The sequence below is a fragment of the Strigops habroptila genome, chromosome 1 (assembly GCF_004027225.2).
Source record: "Strigops habroptila isolate Jane chromosome 1, bStrHab1.2.pri, whole genome shotgun sequence".
Taxonomy (NCBI): Eukaryota; Metazoa; Chordata; class Aves; order Psittaciformes; family Psittacidae; genus Strigops; species Strigops habroptila.
In genome coordinates, this window is record NC_044277.2 from 43,884,415 (window position 1) to 43,908,990 (window position 24,576).

At 40.6% G+C, this 24,576-nt stretch overlaps 1 protein-coding gene and 1 long non-coding RNA gene across 2 annotated transcripts in view; one reads left to right on the top strand and one right to left on the bottom strand.

Moving 5' to 3' along the window:
- ASXL3 (ASXL transcriptional regulator 3) overlaps nt 1–21,957 on the bottom strand; it is a 125,106-nt gene extending 103,149 nt beyond the window's left edge. Inside the window, 1 exon segment of the mRNA XM_030495897.1 lies at nt 21,882–21,957. Within this exon segment, the coding sequence (XP_030351757.1) occupies nt 21,882–21,935 (54 nt within the window). The 5' untranslated portion in view covers nt 21,936–21,957.
- LOC115612078 lies at nt 21,767–23,030 on the top strand. Its single transcript, XR_003992876.1, has 2 exons — nt 21,767–21,903; nt 22,751–23,030. It is a non-coding gene; the product is annotated as an uncharacterized LOC115612078 (long non-coding RNA).
- Nucleotides 23,031–24,576: the final 1,546 nt, after the last annotated feature.

Sequence of the window (24,576 nt, forward strand, 5' to 3'; positions counted from 1 at the left end):
TCTTCACCAAACAACAATGGAACCAACAAGCAGGATGTACAACACCACTACAGAAAGTTAAATCAAACCCACAAGGCAGATTTCAAATACCACAGTATGAAGTGCACACATTCAGGATATAATGACAAACTGAAATGCAGAGTATGTTAGACAGGCTGAAAGTACTGAAGCAAACAATTGCCCATTGTGCAGGCTTGTTTTACGCCAGACATGTAGCGTGGGCTGCAGTTCATATACCCCATGAATTTAATTCTGTTCATCCAACCCTCTAAAGGCTGTTATTTAAAGAACTATTCATACCCTAACTGAAAATCATTAATTCTCCAATTCAAACACTGCTTAAATTGCAAATCCTGTTTTTGTGTACCCGATTAAGTTTTCTTTATCAGATCAAAGATTAATTTAACAGAGAACCTTAGTAAAGATGTTTATTTCTACCCCTCCCACCATGCTGTCATGTCATGCGTGTGTCCCATCCCATCGTCCCCCCCAGTTTTAACGTAACCATTAATCACACTAAGAAAGTAAAAATAATTACTTGTAAAAACATTTCAATGATGATCTCATTTTCTTCTCCCAGTTACGGAAAACAGCATCAGAGTATTATTTAAGAGCCTGTGAGCTAATGAAGAAACTGAACTGATAATTGCACTGGTGTTGCTTGCCTCTGTATCTCACCATTAACTCTGCTAAAAGCCTGCAATCCCTTTTGCATTTCTAATATTTTAAAAATACTATTAGAAATTCAAACTGAATTACTGTGCCTTAAGGCAAATGAAATGCTAAAATGCAGTAGCACAGTTAAGTCACAGACTTCTTGGTAAGAAAAAGTAACAGGCACCAGGGGAGGAAGCCTTTATCTGTTTTAAGTATCTTTCTCCTTCCTCCCACTTCATCCACCAACACTCATACGGGCAGTGACTAATAACACTGAAATTAAAACATGCCAAAGTACTGTCATAAAGAGTATGATTGTTTTGATGTATTTTGTGTAAGAAGGACAATGGCAGAAGAATGGTTTGCACTGACTGCAACCTCTATCACAGAGGATCGAATATGCTCTATTTATTCCTGCCATTTAACCACAGCCTTAAAAAGAGACAGCCACTAAATAACTGGGACAAATAATCTGATACCCATCAGGACAATCTGGAAGAGAACTGAAGTAGACATTGCACTGAATGTATTCTTGGTATTCATTCAAACCCTGGTTAACGGCTCAAAGAAAAGACAACTCAGATCCTACCACACACACAGTGGAAATCAAACCTCTCAGCAAATGGTTACAGCCTGACAAATTGTTATGTTTGTAACACCTACATGTACAAACCCATAACTTCAGTGATATTAAATAATTGCACAGATGCCACAAACACATACAGTCCCCATTTAATCAGAAAAGTCATGTCAGTTATATGGGACAAGAAGAAGTCCAAATTCCTTTTCTCACCATGGCATCTATCACCTTTTGTGCATTGACAACCGCCCAAAAAACTCAGTTGCCACACTGGGGAATAAACACTTTCCAGTGAACTGCTGACAAGAAAACTCCAGAGCAAGGACTCTAAGCTTTGCACAAAGAGAGAAATCCTGAATGCTCAGCTCACCTAAAAATCAGAAGATAACCTCTACATAGTTAATGGAATGATTAGTTTAATGTATATACACACAGCTACTTGTGACTACGTGAATCGTTTGCATTTCAACCACTAGAGGGGACACAACCAGAGGGACAGCATGAAGAAAGGCGAATTATGAAGAAGTCGGCCTTCTTGCCACCCATAAATATTCCTTCAGAAAGTGAGAAGCTTTGCCAGAGAAGCAGCCACTACTGACAGAAAATGACGCTTCTAAACTAGAACCAAGTGTGGTCAGATGCTGTGCCATGGTCCAAAAGCAGCAGGCAGAACAGTCCAGTAGGCTTGCTTATGCTGACTGTGCAGTCAGAATACAGTTATAGCTGGAACCAGGCAGAGCTTCTTCTATTTCTGGAAGCTGCCTGCAGAAATCTCACGGTCAGGTAGCTGACAAAAATCAGGATCATTTTATCACATCTGCTTGGTCAAACTATAGGTTGAGCCACTACTCACAAACTGAAGCAATTCTTTTTAGAACATTATTTAAAGAAGTTGGGAGGAGAAAGGAATAGTACAATTATTGCCACTGCTCCCACTGAACAGCTAAAATACAAGTCAGGCTGAACTGGACAACAGACAACCTTTACTGCTGAAAGACAGTGGCATAAATAAGAGAACAGAAAAATAACTCTCCTTCTCCTAAGCATAAAATATATTTTCTGGCCACCCATTACTACAGTGATGAATTGAAAGATGGAGTCCCAAACAGGGTACAAGAACAGCGTCCTGGTAAAAATCCAGCATTGTCTTTTCCGGCTGCTTATGTGAGGTTAACAGGAGGACTGACTTCTATTGTGGGAAATGCCCTACTCAAATCTTTTGTATTCATTTTTGATTAACAGCTTTAGTCATTGGGGAATTATCAGCAGCCTGGTAAAAGTTCAAAGCCCTTTGTGTGAAGACAGACGGGTAAATGGTTAGGAGAGAAGGGTAGGGCACGGTACAGAGTAGGGGAAGAAAGGAAGGGTATGGAGATGGATGAAGAGGAGAAAAGAGTAAGAAGATCGAGAAAAGGGAGGGTGCATGATACATGAAAAAGAGGATAGAGGGATGAAAATAAGAAGGGAAGATGCACTACAACCTATTTTAAGATAAATTCTCAAACAGATGCTCATGGAACTCTTGCTGATGTTAAGAGAAAGGTAAAAAGTAGTTTCCAAGTATTAAAATATTAAAAGAAGCTAACAGGAGTAATAATTCTTGTAGGACTTTTGACTTTGAGCAGTTGCAGTTACAATAAGGAAGTTGTAAAATCTGAGTAGAAGAAGGTGCATTTCATAAGACACATCTTTCACTATATACTCCATACTATGAATTTGTCTCTATAATCCATGGATCACTACACATAAAAGTACCATCAAGAAAAGAAAGGAACAAAAACCTAACATGAACAAGAAAACAACATGTAAAAATGCCTAAACCTGCTGAAATATATTAAGTTTTAACATCAGTTATGTGCATGCTTGCTAGTCCACACTTTTTTTAGGTTCAGAGGTAATGCTACTGACATGTAGAGCTCAAATGGTTTAAAGTACACTCAAACCCCGTTTTTCCCCAGCCCTCTTTCAGTTAAAAGTGCTTTACAGTTACTTCAGTGTGAGCTACAGGGAACATCTGGAAGTTTCCTGCATGAGTATTTCTGCTACAGAATGTTTGCAAGTCAGTCTGAAGCTGCCTAGGCTTTTCTAACCTGACAGATACATACAGCATTATCATCTCCTAAAATACTGAATGAAAGGAAAGACCAAGAAAGAAGCTGAATGATTTGTTTGTTGATTCCATTGCTTTGACTGGCTGGTTTGAAGCTTGCTCTGAGATGTCTGGACCCTTTTATTGTTCTTTTCTTCATTTATTTATAATGTCATATTTTAAACTGATAGAAAGGCAGCAACAGTGCTTTGAAATTCCAGATAAACTGCATGCTTGACATTTTGAATTCAAAAGAAATTGGATTACAATTCAGTTAAAATTAAACATACAATTGTGTTATTCTGTTAAAAGCCACAAGCTCTAGCAGCAATGACATCTTGCCATTGCTAGCGGCCTTATACATCACCAGAAAACACAGGGTAAAGTTTTCAACCCTAAACAACTGACTTATTGATCTGGTCTGACATACTGAAACAAAACAAAACCTTCGTATTTCTCTCTGTAATGCAATCAGCCTGTCCAAGCAACCAGGAACTTTCACTTAAAGGCTCTGTCAGCAAAGATCCATAAACACCTCAGTGGCTGTAACAGGATGAACCCAGTGTGCACACAGAATCCTATAAGATTTCTGTAAGATCAGGATCAAAGATACATACCCCAGTGAGCAGGATATCAAACTTGCTACCATGGTATGGGTGCCATTATTAGCAGCAGGATTACTAGCAATGACTTCAGTTCAAGCAATGGAGCATCCAGATTCTCAGAATGACTGCTGAATTCTGACAGTGCAGTCCAGCCTCCAGACTTCTGCTTAGCCATGCAAGCCATACCCCTTCTTGCTTTCTATCACAATACCCCACTGCCTCTCACTCTGCCCAGATGTTCTCTGCGCTCAAAGTGATACACTCATTTTTTGACGTGTTGCAATACCCCTTATCTCCCATATCTTCCACTTTTCTGCATCCCTACTGAAATACTTTTCTTCAATTGTCCCTACCACAGTACACTCCCACAGTACATTCCTGTGTCTTTTACTTCCTGCAACATTAGCACATTCATAGAGATGCAGCTCATTGTCATGGGTTCCCCAAAATCCACACACAAGTACACAAGTGCTGTCTAGGCAGTTGATACTGAATAGCTAGGCAGCAGCATGCTGTAGCTCTTAGCGGCTGAAAGGTGAAATCGTATTGTGAACCTCCCGTGGCTTGTACCATATTCTCTGCTTATTTAGTTTAGAGTAGAAGTTTTAATTTCTGTTTCAGTGCACCCAGCTGAAAAACATGTGCAAAGCTGTTTACAACTATGAATAATTATTGCAGAAAAGGGGCCAGGAGCAAAACACAGCTCTGCCACCCAACATTATTACTGAAATCTGCACTCATTTGGTGCTCGCACAGGCCACAATCCTGAAATGCCTCTAATTCCAGCAGGGATAAAAATTCCCCTTTTGCACCTACCCCTGTACAAAATGAAGAGAGGCCATGCTTAGGTGACTGGAACTAATGGAGCAGAATGGATATGAGTGCCCTGTCAGCTGCCTTTATATTACAGATAACAGAGGAAAGAACTACCACCTGTGTGAACACATTAATCACTACTAAGGGAACAGGGAAAAAAAAAAAAAACAAACTAAGAAGCACCAAACCCCAATCATATTCACTTCCATACATGCCATTTTCTTGATTGAAGGCTGAAAGAGTTGTTTGATTTCTTTTTCCTGAGACATTAAAAAGTTTGCTGTATAACTTATGTTTCAGAATAGTAAAATAAAAAAAGCCACGAAGAGTAAAACTTCCCAGAAAAATCAGCAGAGAATGAATATGTGTTTGTTTTAAAAGCCTTCATCACTTAATTTCCTCAGGCAAATGTAATGTGTAAGGGTTACTTTTAATGTGAGAAATAAAATTCCTACTGGCTACTCTCTGAATGTACCAAATTTAACAGGAGGTGACAGTTATGCCGGTTTTCTTGCCACTGCTCTACAATAAGAGCTTATCTTGTTAGACAGTGTCCTACAGATACAGACCTAGATTTCCAGAAGGCAAAAAAGAAAGCAAAAAAATGGAAAGGGGGGGGAGAGAGAGAATAGCAGAATACAAATAAAATATTTAAAATTATGCACTCTACCTAAATATTCTTATGTATTAGTTTAGGCCATTTTAAGGATTACATCAGGTAAAACTCATCCACTAAAAGGGTAAGACAAGTTTCATGCTGCAACTGACATTGACTCCATTAATGCACTACAAACATATTTAAACAACCAAAAAGCACTTCTGTAAAACTGTAAAAATTAAACTTCCATTTTAATTCTGTCAGATAGATGGCACGAAACTACCTCATGAAATTTACAGCACCTTTTGATGCTTACGTGAATAGCCAGTATAAGTCACACTGATCCTCTTAACCTTACAAAGGAAGTCCATACACTTCACAACTCAGTTGTTTGTTCTATTCCTCACACACAGGAATCACACCCTTCAAATTAATTGGCAGGCAGAGATGCAGAAAATTACTAAGAATCTTTCTTAGTAATTTTATCCCAGAAAGAAAGACCAGAATGTGCCTAATGAGTGGAAAACTGGGAAAGAAATTCCAGAGAGGTGTACAGCAAGTGATAAAGCTGGAAAAATTAAACATCCCTTGCAATCATAGACACAACAAAAAGCCACTTTGAGTTCATTGCACCTACCTGTTTGAGTACTGGAGACAAAATGGAAAACTGAATCTCCACAAAATGAAAAATTATGAAAGCTTTTATGAAGGCTTGGGTCTGGTTTGTGGTTTTGGGGTTTTTTTGTTGCTACTGTTGTTTGGGGTTTTGTTTGTTTATGTGGTTTTGTACTGAGGGATTTAAAGGGAGGTGTTGGGGGTTTTTTTGGGGGGACTGTCTTTGCTTGCTTGTTTATTTTAAATAGGTGAGTTATTCTTTCTCATCAGGATGGACAATACAAAAGAGTAGTCGTAAGAGTCCTTGGGTGTAATGCAGTTTTTTCCTTCCAGAGCTTGCACAATTATTTCATTTCAGTTCTCATTAATCTGAATCATTACATCATTGTGTAAAGAATAGAGTTCACTGGCACAATACAGATCTACTGCTTAAATTGCTCTGAGAGCAGATATGGTAAGTCATGTTTTTGAACTAAAGAAATACAGCCTTCTCATAGAATGTGTAAAGAGAGAATTCTTTTGTTAGCTGTCAGTGGGATTTTGCTATCTCTGTTAAATATATAATGGTTAGTGTCATAACAAAGATCAGCCATCGCGTTATGGCATTTATCTTCATGAGTGAAGAGAGGAAGGGCTACTGTGATTTATTTCGTCTCTCCTCATGAGACGATTAATGTCATAAGAGATTAGTCTTCAGTACCGACTTGTACACAGAATAAAATAGAGGGCTGGAGTGGGATGCTAGGCAGTTTTAATTGCCACAAGTTTGGAAGCCCACATTACTTACAGATGGTACAGTTGACAATTACTCATCTGAGATTCTCAAAAATAGGAGAATATTTTGCTGTTCACTAACTCATACCCATTCTGTGTCATTTATTTGTTCAGTCCTTCTTATCGGTCTTTCCACATAGTCTTTTCCCCCATCTCATCACCTAAGTCCACCCACACTTGGTGGACTTAAATATACCATTTATTGTAGAACCGAAGTCCAGACTGGTGGTTTATATTTGGTATCATGCGTTTAAAGGTTTGGAAAATACACTATTTAACAACTATTACTAAGACACATTTGTCACAATACAGGCAGATTAGAAAGAACATATAATAGCTCTGTATCTGTGCTTGTATTCATATATAAATACATAGAAGGAGCAGCTTTCCTCAAGTTCTGAGAAAAGTTACACGCTCACTTCTTCCCAGAGACCTTCTGAAATAATCTGACCTTTCTAAACTTAAGGTAATAGTCTTTCAAAAGCCTATCACTTTGGAGAAACGCGCACAGAATATTTTGTTTACATGTTCCCCATTCCTTCTTATGAAAGAAAGTACTTCAGATCATGCTGTGGTGGGAAAAAAGAAAAAAATGATAAGCAAAAGTTTTGTTAAAGAGGGAAGAATTATTTTTTCTCCAAAAAGGAACATGAATTGTCTGTTTCTGCATCTCTTTTTCTGGATACTGCTAAATCATGCCAAGCTAGGTAAACTTTAATCCTTGATATGAAAGGGTTTTTTCCTATTAAGACTAGCAAGTCTTTACTATTGATTTACATCAAATAGAACACATTATTAGAAAGCTCTCACTGTAAGGCGTTATCTTTATCTAGACTTCTCAAGTATTGACTTAAATATTTTTATCAGGCTGTTAATCTCATCCACATATAATGTGATCAGCAACAGAGACCAGCTCCGACATTGAGACCAGCCAGGTAACAGTGCAACATTATGGCAGGGAAGAAGTATCATGAAAGCTAAGGACATTTCTTATTGACGGTAATTGGATAAAAGAAAAAAAATCAATGGGTCCTCATCAGTACAACTGTCTACCAGCTGGATGCTGATTTCCCTTAGAGACTTAAACCAACAGGAACAATCATTCGGCATAGGCAAACAAATTCAATAGGATAGGACCTCCGGCCTGTAAAGAAGAAAGGTGAACTGTGACTTCAAAACTGGAGCTCGTAAGGAGACAAAATGCTGAGTGCTAAACCAACAGTTTGTAATGAAATCTCAAACCAAAATACAGAGCATGTCTTCCTCTATGGGCGGAAAATCTGAAAATGTGCAGGATAACCCACAATTGTTGTGGAGGCTCCAAAATCCTGACCCTGCTTGAAGGCATTGTTCTGAGACTGGCTGACCCCTTAAAGTCAAGCTGGACAAGCACTGACAAGGTTACAGTAGGAAATGGCCATCAGCCACACACATCATGCAAGTACTGTCACCAAACTCCAGAATCACAACAAACTAATGGGTCAAGAGAGGAACCACAGAGGATTTTATAAAGGAATATAAATACAGAGAGTGCTCATAATGCTAGGCTTTCTGTTCAAGACAAACTTCTATTTTTAAGGGTCCTTAATACCACAGTATGTTTCTTATCCTAAAACCCCTCCCTGCACATTGAACAGATTCAGTTGTTACCTGTCAGGACAGTAACTGTAACACAAGAAAAGCAAACCAAGAGAGAGTAAAATGTGACCATTGTACAGTATATTCAGTCACGCATTTTATTCTTTAAAATCACAAACATACATACACATGAGGACCCACGTTTTCCCAATGTCACATCTCCTCAGCAAATGCAGCAATAAAAATCACTAGCTCCTAGGAAATGCTACTGGCAAATAAATTCCATGCCTATGGAGTTTAGGCACATCTTTTAGATTTAATGTTTTACAAGTTGATAATAATACATGCTTTAGATCTATCTTCCATTTCCCCCAAAAAATAGCTAGCAATAAGTGAACAGGAAAATGAAAACACTTGGAAAGTGGAAAAATTACACTGCAACGACTTGGGCATCCAGAGTAACTACTGAATTCATACTGCACCTCTGAAACAATGAGAATGAGTAATAAGATTAGCCTTACAGTTCAAATCCAGGAATGCATTCTTCCTTTAACTATGCCAGAGAATCTCATTCAAAGACATAAGATTATACTTAGGAGATTTACATGCTATGTTCTCTGAGGTGAAAATAAAAATAAACCAAGATGTCCAGAATCAGAAGAAAACTATCACTGTCTTACATTCAAGCACCACACTAGACAGACTTTTGGACATGGGAGATTCTAGGAAATTTCTGTTCTACAAATAACCTGGGCAAGATAATTTGAGACTAATTCCAAAAATTCCAATAGGATAAAATTCCAAACGGATGAGATAATATTTCAGAAGACAACTTGGTCTTTTCAATTCTTTCAAAGGGATTACTTAAAATTTCAGCAATACTCCTTTGGCTAAGATAGCCCATAACATAACTTGTTTTAAAAAGAAACATAATCGAAGCACAGTATTTAATTTCCAAAACAAAGGTATTGACTTTTATACAGGCCAGAACATAGACCTTTTTTTCACCTTGATGTTTCACTGTGATCCTTATACTCCCCAAGTTTGAGAAGAATCCAGACTTTAAAGATAAAGGTTTGGGGACTTTAGCTGACGAAATGGTAACAAAATAAATAAACAAAACAATGAAATGTAATTTTATCCCAAAATTCAGAAGGGGTTTTTTCCTTCATTTCTTTCATCGTCAGTCACAGGTTATTTTTTTTCCTCTCTTCAGTATATTTGCTATTCCTCATTGGTACAACAACATCTTCATCCCTTCTTCACTGCTTCCCAGTGTGGCACTATCATTTTTTTCCCCAGGATTACATCAGTGTCACCCAGGCACACACTCTTTTCACCACATGACATGCCAACAGACATAAACCCAGTTTCATTTTCTTCTACTAATCCCAGAAAATGTATGCAAGTACTAAAAGTAATAAGCTTCAGAACTATTATTATGCATGTATGTAGCACTTAAAACCTGAATTTTTTCAGAACATTAATCCTCAGATTGCTTTCCCTAGACCCCTTCCCTCCCCCTCCACACCCCTATTTTTCTATAAAATTAACTCCAACATTTCACAACCTTTAACTAACACATGAAGCTTCTTGCCATAACAGCTCTAAGAATGCTGATAACAAACAAGTGCAGTGACTTTTTCGTTTTTTTTAAACCTCTCATTCTCTTTGCTGCTCTTTCAGAAGCATTTCCCAACCACTCTGCATATACACCAACCTCAGTTATCTAGGCAGCCACTTTGTAGATCTGCTCAGAATGAAGATAGGAGATTATTTTACTTTATTTAACATTACTTTAAATAGCTTGAAGCATTCTCCTACAGCTCAGACACTAATATAATGAGTTAGCGCATGAAAATTGCAGTATGAAACGGAATCAGCCCTCATTAAAATTAACTACACAGACATTTTCTTTTTTATGTTGTTTTTTAATTTAATGGAAGTGTTAAAGATTTAAAGAGAATGATATTAAGATGATGTTTTGATATTGTATCAAACAGTCTACCTCCAAGCAAAGTAGGCAACCCTACACATTAATGGAGAGAGAAGACAGAAGCTCTCTCTCTTCTATAACATAATAATTATTTCACACAAAAAAATTCTAACAGGTCCCTGAAGGAAAAAAAATCCCACTTAGGCCAAACTAATTTGACAGAGTAAGATATCTTAGATTTTTTTTTTTTGGTTGGTTGTTTTCTTCTAAACAGATTAAAAGAAAGTAAGACAATGCTTTTCTGATCTAATATCCAAAATCCATACAAAACATTCTTGATCAACTGCTTTGACTCTATTACTCAAAATTTTTTTCTAGTTTCTCATCTCCAATTGAAGTTTTCAATCTGTAGTTCACAGATCAGCTGAAAGACTACCTTTTTGCAGTCCATAAAACACAACAGCTCAAATGATTTCTCATACACTGACTTTATCCTCTAGGCCTTTCACTCTGCCCAATCCTCTTATTGCTCATCTCTTGCACTGTATCCTGCACCCTTTCAGTCAGTCAAGCGTCTGTTCACTTCTCCCACATTTATGACCTCTTTCATTGGAAAACTCCCCAGACAGCCCTATATGAGTTCTGTAGTCTCCTTCTCAAGTGCCACTGCTGCTGTGGGCCTGGAGGCTAAATTAACAACCCACAACGGTTACAGCGAACATCAAACATTTACTGTGAAGGGCTAATCATAGCACAGGTTCTGAGAAGTTCCCTTGGAGGTACTTAGTAAACGCAACAATCATCAACAGTGCATGTATACAGCATGCAGTAACTTGCACGGCCAGACTGATAAAAATCTCCAAATTTACCTTGTGAATCTACAGCCTTCTAATTCTTAAGTGCTTCTACAAATATGCTAAAAACCAGCATATTTTAACATCACAACCACTTAGTGGGGTTCATCGTTGCTGGAACACTGTATCACAGAGAGCTGGAAAGATCCTTCTTCATAAGGTAACTGCAGTGTTCAAGCTTAAAGCAATATTCTATTTTCTTTCAGGTTTTTGCTCTTTGGGGTCAATCCCATGGTATAGAAACCACAGTATTCGTTAACAGGCTTTTACTAAGGACAAAGAGCATTAGTCCAAGACAAAGACATAGGGTTGGTTATCGCTGACAAGTTCCACTTAGATGGGTAGCTCTCACTCCAAAAGCAATAGCGGAAATTGGCAATGAGTCAGCTGATTCTTGAACACTGGATGGAGAAACAGCATTTTAGCATGAAGAATTTGATCTGCAAGATGAAACAACCACACAACTGGACCAACCCAAGAGCTGGAGCAGTGTCCATTTCTTGCTATTGCTGTCTATCTAAAAGGATGCTGGGGCTCATTATGGGACAGACAAAACGCCTCAGGCATGTACGCTTGCTTCCATGCTTCTCCCAGTCGGACTCACAGGGCTGCAACACAATACTTGACATTTTATATATATGTGTGTGTGCATATGTGTGTGTCTATGTATGTATAGAAGATTTAGTCTGCTAAATCAGGAATTTGAGGGATCACATCAAAACATGCAATCCTTATTCTGTCCTCCCATCAAATATTTCCTATTGGGATACCTGACAAAAAGCACTTCAGCTGTTGCCCAGGAGGCTGCTGTTGTAATGTGATCTATATTCAAAGTCTCCAGCTGCACAGATGTGCTGGGCAGGGTGAAGTAAATCATCACAAGATTCTCTATCATTATTTTAAAAAATTAGTAGCCTTATAAAAGGCAGCTCAAGCTCTATACCACCACTTCCCCTCTCTTTTCTGCAATCTGGCCTGATGGACCCAAGCACTTGCATGAACTGCCCAGGCCATTCTGCTGACATGTGTTTAACGGACAGGAGATGTTTAATAATGCAACACAACTTGACAGCACAGCATCCAGGGAACAGAAAAAAAGGAAGACAAACAACCTGTTTGACAAGGATTGCCAATGTAGAAAATTGGCTGCACAGATTTTTCTTACTCTTGGCAAAAAAAGAAAAAAAAAAAAGACCACAAAAACCACCAACCCAAAAAAAACCCCAAAAAACCACAACAGTTTCAAATCAAAAGACCTCTCTACAAGAACAATCAGGGCAAATACTTAGTACTCCCTGGCATCTCCAGGAAGGTACACACTTGTGGAGCCATGAGTCATCTTGAAACCAGCGACAAAAAGGTATTAACATATCTTCAGTAGTAACTCATTTGAAAATGTCTTCAACAGTGATTTACTGAGCTTATTCACAGCTAGACATGAGCTCCACTAAGTTATTCTACTTTCGTTTTTTTTAAACGAGTGCTTGCAAGATGTCTCAAAACCCTGCATTATGAATGAAACAAATTATGAAACAGATTAGAATGCATTAAGCACTACTGCTCTAAGAACAAACCCGCTGCAGCATTGCTACATCAAACTGCCAAAAAAATTCAGATATGAAGTCAAAAAAAGCCTCAAAAAAGCAGAGAATGTGAATGAGCACCATTAAATGGATACAAAATTCTCAATCTCAAATTGATGTTTTCTCTCCAGTCACTGTCGGGGTGGGGGGGAAGAGATAACGATGCATTTGAATTCTAAATCACATCCGTTGGACAACTTTTCATTATCATTTTATTCTCCTCCTTCTCCCATTTTTTAAGAGACCAGATTCCCTCAAAGGCCAGAGAACTCCCAGCTCCTATGAGTAATGAAAGTTACCAAGTGATTTTAGAGATTTCACAAAACTAATTTGGGGCACGTGACTTATTTTCAAGTCTAAACAGACAAGGCGACTTTGAGGCCCTTTCATTTTTTATTGTTACTGAAGTAATGCACTAATTAAGATGCTTTTCCCGCTCTAAACACCGAATTCCAAAGAGGTTCTCATTGGTCTTACCTGTCTGCAATTTCTAAATGACAGAAATGCCAAATGAGATGAAAGAAGCCAGTGTGATAAGCGAGTGTCATAATTTGGAAATAGCTGACAGAATCTTGGTCCAGAAGAATGACAGCAGGCTGCAACCAATAAGAGTCTATTTTCTCTCATTACCCTTGCTAAGAAATATTAGCAGATAGGTGTAGTGTCATGGAATGCCACATGCTTCTCTGATACAGCAATGTCAATAGATATCCCAGCAGCCGGTAGATAACTGGGAATTTTGAGGCATAAAACGAATTAACATTTATCCAAAAATAGACATCAATAGATGTACTAAAACATCTGGATGTGGAATTTGTTCAGTCAAAACTGTCGGAATTGAAATAAAAATAAACAAATCAAAGTTGTTGCTTAATGACAGATGAAGTTAAGTACTTTGGCAATACAATAATAGTTGTAGAGCCTCTTATATAAAGAAGGTTCAAGTCGCAAAGGCAAGAACAAATCATATGACACATGACGATTGACTGTGATTTACTAGACTCTGCAGACATTTCACAGGGCATCTCACCAACTATAGTAAACCACTACACACAGGCAGGTTCTCCAGGCTGCTAAGAGCAAGATGAAATGGATGATTTTGACCTTCAAATGGTTGATGTGTACTTTGGTTAAGGCTCTTTCCCCTTTCCAGACATCGAGTTAAACAGGAAGTGAACCAGGATAAAGCAATATAAACCCTGACTAGAATGACTGCTTCACTAAATTCCTGATCCTGTCTATTCTTAACCAAGATCACAATAAGAAAGAGAGAAAACAGCTTTGACATTAAGTTCTCCAAATCATCTACTAGCTCATGACACCTGTCTGTCAAGGAACACTTCTGAAGATGCAGATGATCAAAAAACGTTGTTACCTCTAAGTTGGACTATAGTCTACAGGATGCAACTATCACCCATAAGATAATAATCTCTAGAGCTGAGCCTCTACAAGCAGCGAGGAGATTCTCATCACCACAGGCTTGGCTACAGCAATCTATGTATATAGAAGGACAAGTTTTAAAAAAAAATGTGTAATGTGTGCCTTCTAAATAAATCACTCCAAAATCACAGACAATAATCTGGGACATGACCTAGATGTCTCTACCAGAGGAATACAGTCCAGTCCTCTTAATGAGTCTGCGAATACCCAGAGCAACAAACTGAACTGTGGTTGCTAATCCTGGTAAATGTTGTCAGACAGAAAATAAACTCAATGCTACACTACAAACAAGTCTCTTTAACCACCTGAGGTACAGGATGCCACATCTGACTCAGAGCCTGCAATGTAACAGCTGGATCCCATATGTTAAAAACCTCATCTAAAAGGTCCTCTAATATTGACGAAAGCTACATGCCAGGGTCCACACAGACTGTGCCCTGCTGAGCTCAAGCCATCAAAGTAAACTGAACTCTTCACATTCAAAGCATGAAAACATTAGACCCCTCCCCAGTTTCCTGTTCCAATGTCAGAAACAGCAGACCTTGCTTAGAGCAAAGTGAACGATGCTGCTCTAGATCCCTCGAGCACCTAAGTGCAGTTTCCAGCCCCAGTCAGTACTGACACCAAAGGGGATCTAGGAAGAAGGCATGCACTGCCAGATGGCTTAACTGTCTCCCAATAGACATGACATCTGTGCTAATGTGCTATAGTCGTAAGTGAATTTAGGTAGTGGTCTGCTTAAGGTATGATATTTAGCAAAACATAGATCATCCCTTCAAACCAAGATTAGCTGCAGGCAAGCCACTAGCTGCTGAAGGAACATCTCTAGCCTTTTCACATTTCCAGCAGGTATATCTCCTCCCAAGATAGTAACTCCAGCAATAGGAAACTGTCTAGCAGGGCTTTGCAAAGACAGAGCAGACTCAGAGGGCAAGTACCTAAACAATCTGGGTTTCTTTGGGGAGGGTGACTGTCATTCAAAGTTGATAAGAGATTAAATGGGCCACCTATGGTAAATCTGTTGTGCTTGGGCAGCATGGGGATTTGCTACCTGAACTAACAGAATAAGTAAATGGGCTGTACTAGGAAGTATTGCTTAGGGCACGCACTGTTCCAGGTTGTTATTCTGCATTTGCATTACAAGCTGACTGTTCCAGAGTGAAGGCTAAGAGAGTTAATTCCTTCGGTCTGTAAGTTCCTCAAGAGGAGGATTTTGTCAGTTTCAACTGGAACCTGTGGAATCACAATTTCCACTAATCGCATCTTCTCCAAGGTCTTGATAGCAGAAAAGGAGGACACTATGTAGTTATTGCTATTTACAGGGAATGCCAAGATTATCATCATCATACCCAGAGAAAGGGAAAACATTTCGAAGCTTAGAACTTCTAAAAAACTCCCCATATTACTCCAAACCCAAGAGGTCAAGTTTAGCAAATGACTTTCCAAGCAATGTAATCTGCTGGTGACAATATAAAGAACAAAGAAAGCCTCAAGTAGGAAGCAGAGCGAGTTTGGCTTTTCACCTTGAAGACAGCATGCTACCTGGTCCAGACTAGGATGCTGCAATGACATGGTTTGATCTACGGAACTGGCGAACTAGGCTAGCAAATCTAAACCGAACTAGCTGTGAAGGGTGGGCAGGGCCTTGGGTGTCATTAGTGGAAACTATTTCACTGTGATTCCACCATTTCCACATGCAACTGACCAAATCTTGTTTGTGAGAAACTTGACAACTGCTGGAAGAAGAAAAAACAGATCAGTTATTTCAACAGAAACATGCAGTATGACAGGAAAATATTGGTTCTTCTACAGAGAAAGGTAAGCCAGGAGCCACTGGAAGCATTCTCCATAACAGTGAGCATTAAGTCATACCATAAGGCACTGAAAACAGCTTCACATTGTTAAGGAATGCTCATATTTAGGTTCCTGTAAGGGTTTTCTCCTACGTTATTCTGCTTTGATAGAAGCAAGGTCATATCACTGAGAACAGGTCCCATTCCTGGGCTGGGTTCCTGCCTTCCTAAAAGTCTGTGGTACCAAAGGTTAAAAGGCTGTCTTGAGGTAAGTTAGAAACTTATTCCTCTCAATCTGCCCCAGAAGAATGCATAAGGTAAGATGAAATATAATAAATTTATATTTTATCATAGATCGCTTTTTAAAATAAAAAATATTAACACACACTAATTTCTGCATTATTTCATACTAACAAAATAAAATACTGACACTTAAAACACAACCACAGAAGGTATAAGAAAAAAAAAGTGCAGGTTCAACCTTGTCTAACAAATGCAAAAATTACTTTGAATAAAACAAATGGGAGGAAACCCTAGAGCAAACCAAAATAAAATATAGCTCTTCAAAGCAGCATTGATTTGGGATCAAAAGGAAAGGCCATCAAAACTTCTCAAGCCAGAATGTTTCTGCATGTCTGAAAAAGAATTAACTCAGAACAAATATGGAAATAATAGTAGGTCTCTGTTAAGCCAACAACAAAGAAATCCTTAATACCATAAAACAAAGTTATGTCAAATCTACCATTTTTAAAGATACATGAAGCTCTTTTCACACAATGCTTTAAAATGTTATTTATAGTAACAAAAGCGAAGACTTAACATAAAAGTCAAAGGGATTAACATCAATGGTTTAGCTATGCAGAAGTGACTCTTCTAATTTTTTGTTTCATTTGTGGTCTTCATATTTGAAGATGTAATGCAAAAATACTTCCATACCGCTCCACAATCTGTTTCAACTCCACTATCTTAGCAGACCAGATGAAGCAGCAATGAGCTTTTGGACAGCCAGCGACTTTAAACAGTAACATGCAAGTTAACAATTCCAATGGCTTGTGTGCTTTTCATGTTTGCTTCCCCCTCCCCCTCCCCCTCCCCCCCCCCCATCAGTTTCCTTAATTAATTCATATAATTTTCTTAAAGTTTGCAGGAGCAAGAGAACAACTCTTCATTCAGAGCTGGATCCTGTCAGGAGACTAGTGCAAGAAATACAACAATTAAGGTATGAATATTACTCCCCCAATATGCGCAAATAATCTGAACCATGAGGGCTCTTCATAGCACTGTGAAGTGCATATTCTGCAGTAACACAAGAAAACCTTTCTTTCAGAATGAAGGTTGGAGAAGGAGCAAAAATACTGGAGAGGACGTCCAACACATGAATAACCCAACCCTACTGTTATTCCTGATTTTCTTCTGCTTTATTGTTAACTAGTGGTAAAGACTTAACTGAACTGTGTTTCAAAACACCACTTACAGGAAAGAGAAGAGGGCAATAATAAGGGCAAGCTATTCATAAAAAATCCTTTTAAAATGTTACCATAAACTATCACCCTTCATGGGCAGATGTTCTGTACTTCATACATACACTGAGCTCTGCATTCCTGAAGTGAGAAGCCTCCATTCATTTTGTTTAGGCCTCTTTCACCTTTCTGTACCACGAATAACAAAGGATCATGTCTAGCGGTCAAGTGATAAAAAGTTGGATCACTCCTACCTACTTAAAACTGTTATCAGTTCTTGTTTGGCAGAGTACCCTTGGACACATTTTGTTCTCAGTATTTTTCATTTCAGTATTTTTTATGCAGTATCTTATGGCATGAAATTATTAAGAGGCAGAATTTGCTATTTTGGGACTTTCAGCCAGTTTAAGAACAGCTGAAACTAAACCGATATAAGTTTTTTCAACTGAAAGGAATCATTACAAATTGCTTAAACTACTCAAGTGTTTAACCTTTCTATTCAATTTTTGTGAGTTCCATGTATGACCAGAAAACTACAATATGGTTTCATCAAACGAGGATCAACTGAAAGACAGAGGAAAGACAGGATGTTTCTCCTCCTTCCTTTAAAGATTTTCTTTTGTTCTCATTTTTTAAAGTGTATCTCATTGTATTTAAGTGCATTTCTATCTTTGTCTATCAGACACAAAAAGAAGAAAAATGCCCAGGTCATACATAAGCATTGCTCTAGCCTGATACAAAGTACAAAATGATTTGACATATGGAGTCCACATCAAAGATACGCCCTTTGGCAGGTTGTAAAGACAGGTTGCAATTTTGTCCATAAAAACGCATGTTCTACAAAATGGGTTCTGTAACATGAACTGTTAGTGGTATGCCACCATTCCATTGATCCTGCACATGCGTTCATCTCTCAGGAATGCTTGTAAGCTGGGCTATGCCTTGCCCTAAGATAAGCAGGCTTGCATGAGGGAAAAAGCAGTGTATTGTAGACAGAAAGATTCAACTCTGCAGGAGACATCTTCCTCAAAATGCAAGTTTCAATACAGGACATGCCGGTGGCTCCTGTTTTACTGCCTGTATCACATACATGGTATTTACAGCGAGAACTTAATATAATGGGAGTCCTTTCCTGCTTATGCTTTAAGAATGTAGGGAACAGCTTGAAAAAACACTGCATTGCAGGAACTTAAGTTTTCAAAGACCCTTTAATCAAATACCAAAACAGTAAAGGCACCGCTGACTGTCAGTTTGGAGCCTCGCCACTTAGACTTATACATTATAATGCATTTTAAGTCATGTAATATATTTTTCTAAAGTACTTCTGCTTCTTTCATTGTGAATGTGGGAAATGGAAAGCTGTGTAATGATTTCAGGCTTGAGTCCAGTTTTTGAACTCCCTTTTATCCATAACTATTACATGGTGCATTATGAGTTTCAATATACATCGAATATAGAGACATGACCATATCCATTTCTCTCATAATTACTGTGAGAGAAATAGTAATAGAGAGTGAATGAGGCAAAAGTGTAGCCACAGAAGGAAGATGATTTTTTGACTATGAAACAGAACTACTACGAAGACGCTGTTGTACCATAGCTGCCTCTCCCACAGATTTCCTGAACAGCTTTGAGTAAGGTACTTAATCTTTTCATGTCTCAGCTCTGCATGGGTAAAGCAGAGGTCAAAATACTTAACTTCACAGGCATGTTATAACTATAGAAACATTTGCATTTGGAAAGCTACTGGGTGTTGCTAATAATAGCTATGTATGTACGACTGAAGCATAAAAGAAAAATATATTTTTGCACTGAGTTTGAAAGGTGTATAGAAAATTAAGTACCAGACATCAAACAAAGAAAACAGGATGAAAAATCAGCAGCTCTAGTGAATGAACTTAAAGTACTTGAGGAAACTAGCATGGAAGCACGTCATTTAAAGTCTAGATTGTAATATATGGATGTGCACACCGGAGTGAAAAAGCAATGCCAGCAATGTTACCTCTGTCATTTCATACTTTTTAGCACTTCACTTTGAAAGCCCAGTATTGTTGTAATGCAAGGGCTTTCGTAGAAAACTTAACACATAAATATCTGTACATTTGGTGGATGTTATTCATTCAACCTCTCATTCCTAAAAATAATTCAGCAGCATACAATTTTACAACATATTGATTCAGGTAACTCATGAGTCGTTTTTTGTGAGTAGGTATCAATCACTTCATTGTTTACTTGCCGTTGGAAAGAAATTGATTTAATCAAACCTTGCAGTAATACATTATTGACGTATCCCAAGAAAACAAAGTCATAATGAACCATCAGGGTCCTAACATAAAACACTGTAAGGAGTGGCAATTCTGGCTTCAATCTTTCATTGTGATTTGCAAACATATGTCACTATACAAGTAAAGCCCGGTGCAAGACTGTAGTTGGTGTGAGCAGCACTATGTATCATTCATGTAATAGACAACTTGGGACAAGTTCTCCACAACTTGGCAACCCCAGGGGGCTAGATAAAAACAGCCTGGACCTTGCGCATCTCCACCACTTGTAGACAGCAATTTTAGCAAATCATGACCCTTCTGGGGGGAGCGTGAGGTGATACAACATCATGATAAGAGTCTCATCCCTCCTCCTCAACACTGGCTAAGCCTTTGTTCTCCAGAAGCTTTAAACTTTTCCATATACTGGACCATATGGGAATAGCAATTTTACTTGATACACAATAAAATTCCTTCATGCACATCTCTCAAACAAAATACAGCTTATAGTGGCAACTGCAGTATCAACTTGAAAGAGTAAAGTTAGAACAGCATTTGATGTATTTTATAGACTCTTGAATACATGTTGCCAGTTTAAAGTGACAGTTACATTCCAGTTAAACTTTTGTTACAATTGTGAGAAATGAGGGGACAGTAGCGACACTGTACCAGAACATCTTTGCAAAAGCTGCAGTATTACAAAACGCTGTAGGATGTACAATGAGCCATGCCAGAATTTAGCACTGACCAAGCATATGAGAATACCTCGGTACAGCTTACAGAGACATCTATAGGTAGTGTCCGTCTAATACCTTATAATTATTTACACAGGAGAGAGAGAGAGGCTGAACTTCCTATGCAGGAATTTATACAAGAAGGTGAAAACATTTTTGCAAGAAATACGCTTCACTACTAACAAGTAATAGTAATAAGAGATCAATATCCATTACCAGAACCAGATGCACTGTTAGCACAGACATGTCACTTAAGCAATTAAGTCTGTATTAGCGAGAGATAACAGATAAAGTTGGTGTACATACAAAAAGCAACGTAACCAGCAGCCTGTCTTTCCATGTCATCTTTCCATGCACCCAGCTGAAGCTGAACCAGACCCAACTTTGCAGAAGACACACATACAAATGTGTACAACCATACACGATGCACTGTAACTATTCGTTGTAAAATTCCTAGGATGAAATGAACCTGTACATACTCCAAAACTGAAAAACAACATAAACAATGTGCACTATCACACTCAGCAAACAATAATACGAAATCATGAAAACAGATACAGAAGTGTAAGGGAGACAGTTTCTTAATGAAGTGGGAATGGACTAGGTCTCCAGAGCCACGGAGCCTTTCCAGAAGTGGGTCCAATTGCCCTGGATATTTCCCTGCTCAGTGGGCGAAGCAGAGGAGATGAAAGGAAATCCCAGGACAGAGTTCTCTCTAACGTCCTCGCCCCTCACCCCGGTCCTTCTGTCCGCACTCAAGGGATAAAAACAGTTCCCGGATATTTCACTTTTCCCTAGCATTAAAAGGAGGGATTTTCGTGGGATGCGTGAACTTGCAGAGATAGAAACAATCCCTAGCTATTTACACACAGTCATGCAAAAGAAGAAAAGAATATAGGCATTTCCTCACACATACACCGCGGAAGGGACGTAGCTATTTCTCCTCTCCAGGCAGGGACGGGAGCGGGGCAGAGAGCTGCCGGTACCGCCAGCCCAGGCTCACCGGCGCTTCGAGCGGGCTGCCCCGGCGCCGCCGGGGTGAGGGGGGGCACCCCCTCACCGACACCACACACCCTCACCGCGGGGCACTTCGGCCTCTCCCTCCACACACACACCCCAACTCGCACGGGCAGGAGCTCCGTGGAGCCCGCACGCCCGCTCCCGCACAGGCGCTCCCTCACGCTCAGGGGCACTCCCTTACACACGCACTTCTTCGCGCTCCCTCACACACACACACACACACACGCACACACACACGCTCTCTCCGCTCGTTCTCCCTCTCACAGAGTTCCCTCTCACACACACTCACTCTCCCTCGGGCTCCCTCTCACACACACTCCCGTTCTCTCCTCCCTCCTTCCCTCACACGCACGCTCGCCCCAACGGCCCCAACAAAGCGGCGGGCAGCGCGCCGGGCTGGCGGCGCACGCACACTCACACTCACACACACACTCGCTCACTCGCTCACTCACTCACTCGTACACACACAATGCTGCCGCGGCACCTACCAGGCGGGCAGCCTCGGCCCAGGTGCGGTCCTTCTTCTTCCTCTTGTCTTTCATGTTTGCATCTCATTGAGGTGGTCTGGGGGGGGGGAGGGAGGGAGGGAGGGGGGCGGGGGGAGGGCGGACAGCAGCAGCCGACGGGCGGGGGGGGTCCCGGAGGGGTTCCGCACGGACAATGATACGGTGACACCGAGCGCTAGAGCCCCCGGGGCGGGAGGGGCGGGAGAAGAGGAGGAGAAGGAGGAGGAGGGGAGAGGGGGCCGGGCCGGCTCGGCTCCCCGCAGCGGCGGCGGCACAGCTGACAGCTTGAGGGATGCTCCGCTACGCTCACAACAATGCACTATGACGTCACGTGGGGGAATGGCGCCCGCACCAAACATCCCCGCGGCGGAGCAGCCCGCCCGAGAGCGCTCCCGACGCCAAGCCTCGCGAGAGCGGCCGCGGCGCCGCTCTGCCCCGGGCCGGGGGGCGGCGGCGGGCGGGGGGAGCGCGGGGAGGGGGGCGGCGGTGCCGGACTACAGCTCCCGTGGTGCCGCGCGGCAGGCGGGCGGTGGGGGGGGCCGCTCCCCCGGGACGCAGCGCTGAGGGCGCGGGAGGGGCGGGGCGGGTGTCGGTCGGTGGAGTCGTGGCTGCGGTCGGGCCCCGTCTCGCCCCCGGTGTCCCGCGGTTCTCCCCGTTTCACGCCGAAACCCTTTACTTACGGCGGGGGCAGCCTTCGGGCTCTGCGGGGCCGGGCCGGGCCGGGCCGGCGGCGGGCCGCGGTGAGCGGGGTGCCGCGAGGACGGTGTCGTGCCTGTCGCCTCGGCGGTTCCCTCCTTGCTTCGCTTCGAGCGGCGTGCCGAAGTCTGACAGACCGACCCCTGTCCGAATAGGTGTCGGCTCGGAGAGATCCCGCGTTAGCGTTTCGGCTCCTTCTGTTATCGGAGCAGGAAAGAACATCTTCTTGTGCCAGTGTAAACAAAGGAGTTGATGTGCTACGCTCGTAAAACTGCCGAGGGATGTGTTCTCTTCTTAGACGACCTCGGATTAAGACATACACGAAATGCGAATCAAAAGACTTAGCACACCGTCCTGAATTGCAGGATATTACGATGTGGGTTCTTCCTCAGTTTCTTCCTCTCCCCCAAATATTAAAGTATATTTGGAATAGTATTGAAATATATTTGGCATTCGTTGTTCAGACTGAAACGAGTTAAAAATTCAGGCTTTTGTGTATCCATCTGTTCAGCCCCTGCTCCCTCCTTCATCCGTCACCCAGCAGCACCCCGTTCTGCCTTGCCACCTTGCCTTTGGTAACTTAAACCTTATTTGCCCACAAAGGTACTATTTATTGGGGCGAAAAAAAATCACTTCCAATAACCACAATGCTCTGGCTGGTTTGTCTAGAAAAGGACCGGGCAGCCCTGAAGGAAGAAGTGGTGACTTAGAAGTATTCCCAAAGCAGTCTCAGAGTGCTCAGATGGTGTATAGTGTTCCAGCTGCAGACGCATTCCACTCTTCCTCCTCACCTGTCCCCATTGGAAATGGTGCATGGAAGATAGTTCTTCACCATGACACCTTTCCAGATTTCATAAGTCATTTCTGCTTAAAATGAAAACATGAACGAAACAAAATTCTGTTAAAACAGCTGCTTCTAAATTTAGTTGTGATTCTAGAGTGTATAGTATTGATCATAGGGTTTGAGTACGCCTTGGAACTGGTCTTGAGAAAATATGTTGTTGCAATTGGAATGTTTCAGGTTCAACAGAGTTAGGTTGTGTAAAAATTTTTACAATCATTCAGTTGTTGAAACAGCTACATATTCATTTGTGACTTACTGAAAGCCGCCTTTGTCACCTTAGTAACATTTGGAAAGGAAATGCTTGCTACTGGTATTACTTATTTGTCTGTTTCTTTGACTTCGTTTTCTGCCTTTTATCTCTGTCCTACTTCCTTTTTCTCCTTTTTCCATTTCCTCACCTTTAGTAACTGTCTAGTCCTCCACCATAAAGGCTCCATTCATGTCTCACACCCCAAGCTAAAAGCCTACATCTGTAGTAATTAAGTACCCAACTAAAACTGCCTTTGACACACCCTCATTGTTTTTAGTATTGGAACAACAACAAAACACAAAAGCATAGGCAGGCTTGTCAGTCACTCCCATCATAAGTGGCTGGTTTAAGACTGAAAAAAATGTTCTGCATTAGTTCCCCATCTGTTCACAGATAGATGAAGATCCAGTTGCTTCATGTACATAACATGAACTGAGCTTCCGTTACTCAGGAGAACTCTGATGTTGCAGCACTGGTGCTGGACAGAGGAGGACATGTGTCAGGCAAAAACTTCAGGGAGTCTGCAAGATAATCTGACTTAGTGGATTTTTTTTTTTGTTGGTTTGGTTGGTTTCTACTATTGCCTGTTCCAGTCAGGATGAGACTTTCATTTGGTATTTCTATGGACACCTGGAATAATCCATTTACTATTACATCGTTTCTATTCAGCTAGTAGAGTGTCTATGCTGTCATTTAATTCATTTGCATCACTCTTACAAAGTTCAGCTGCTCCCAAGTTCCTTCTGTTGTTCACATGCAAATGATTGGAAAACCTATACCTACAGTTAATGGCACTGACTTTGCTGGAGAAAGAAAACCAGAAGAAAACCACCTAAGCTGTGTGCTGTATCAGAACAGAGAGATGGTGTGCATTCTCCATGCTTTCA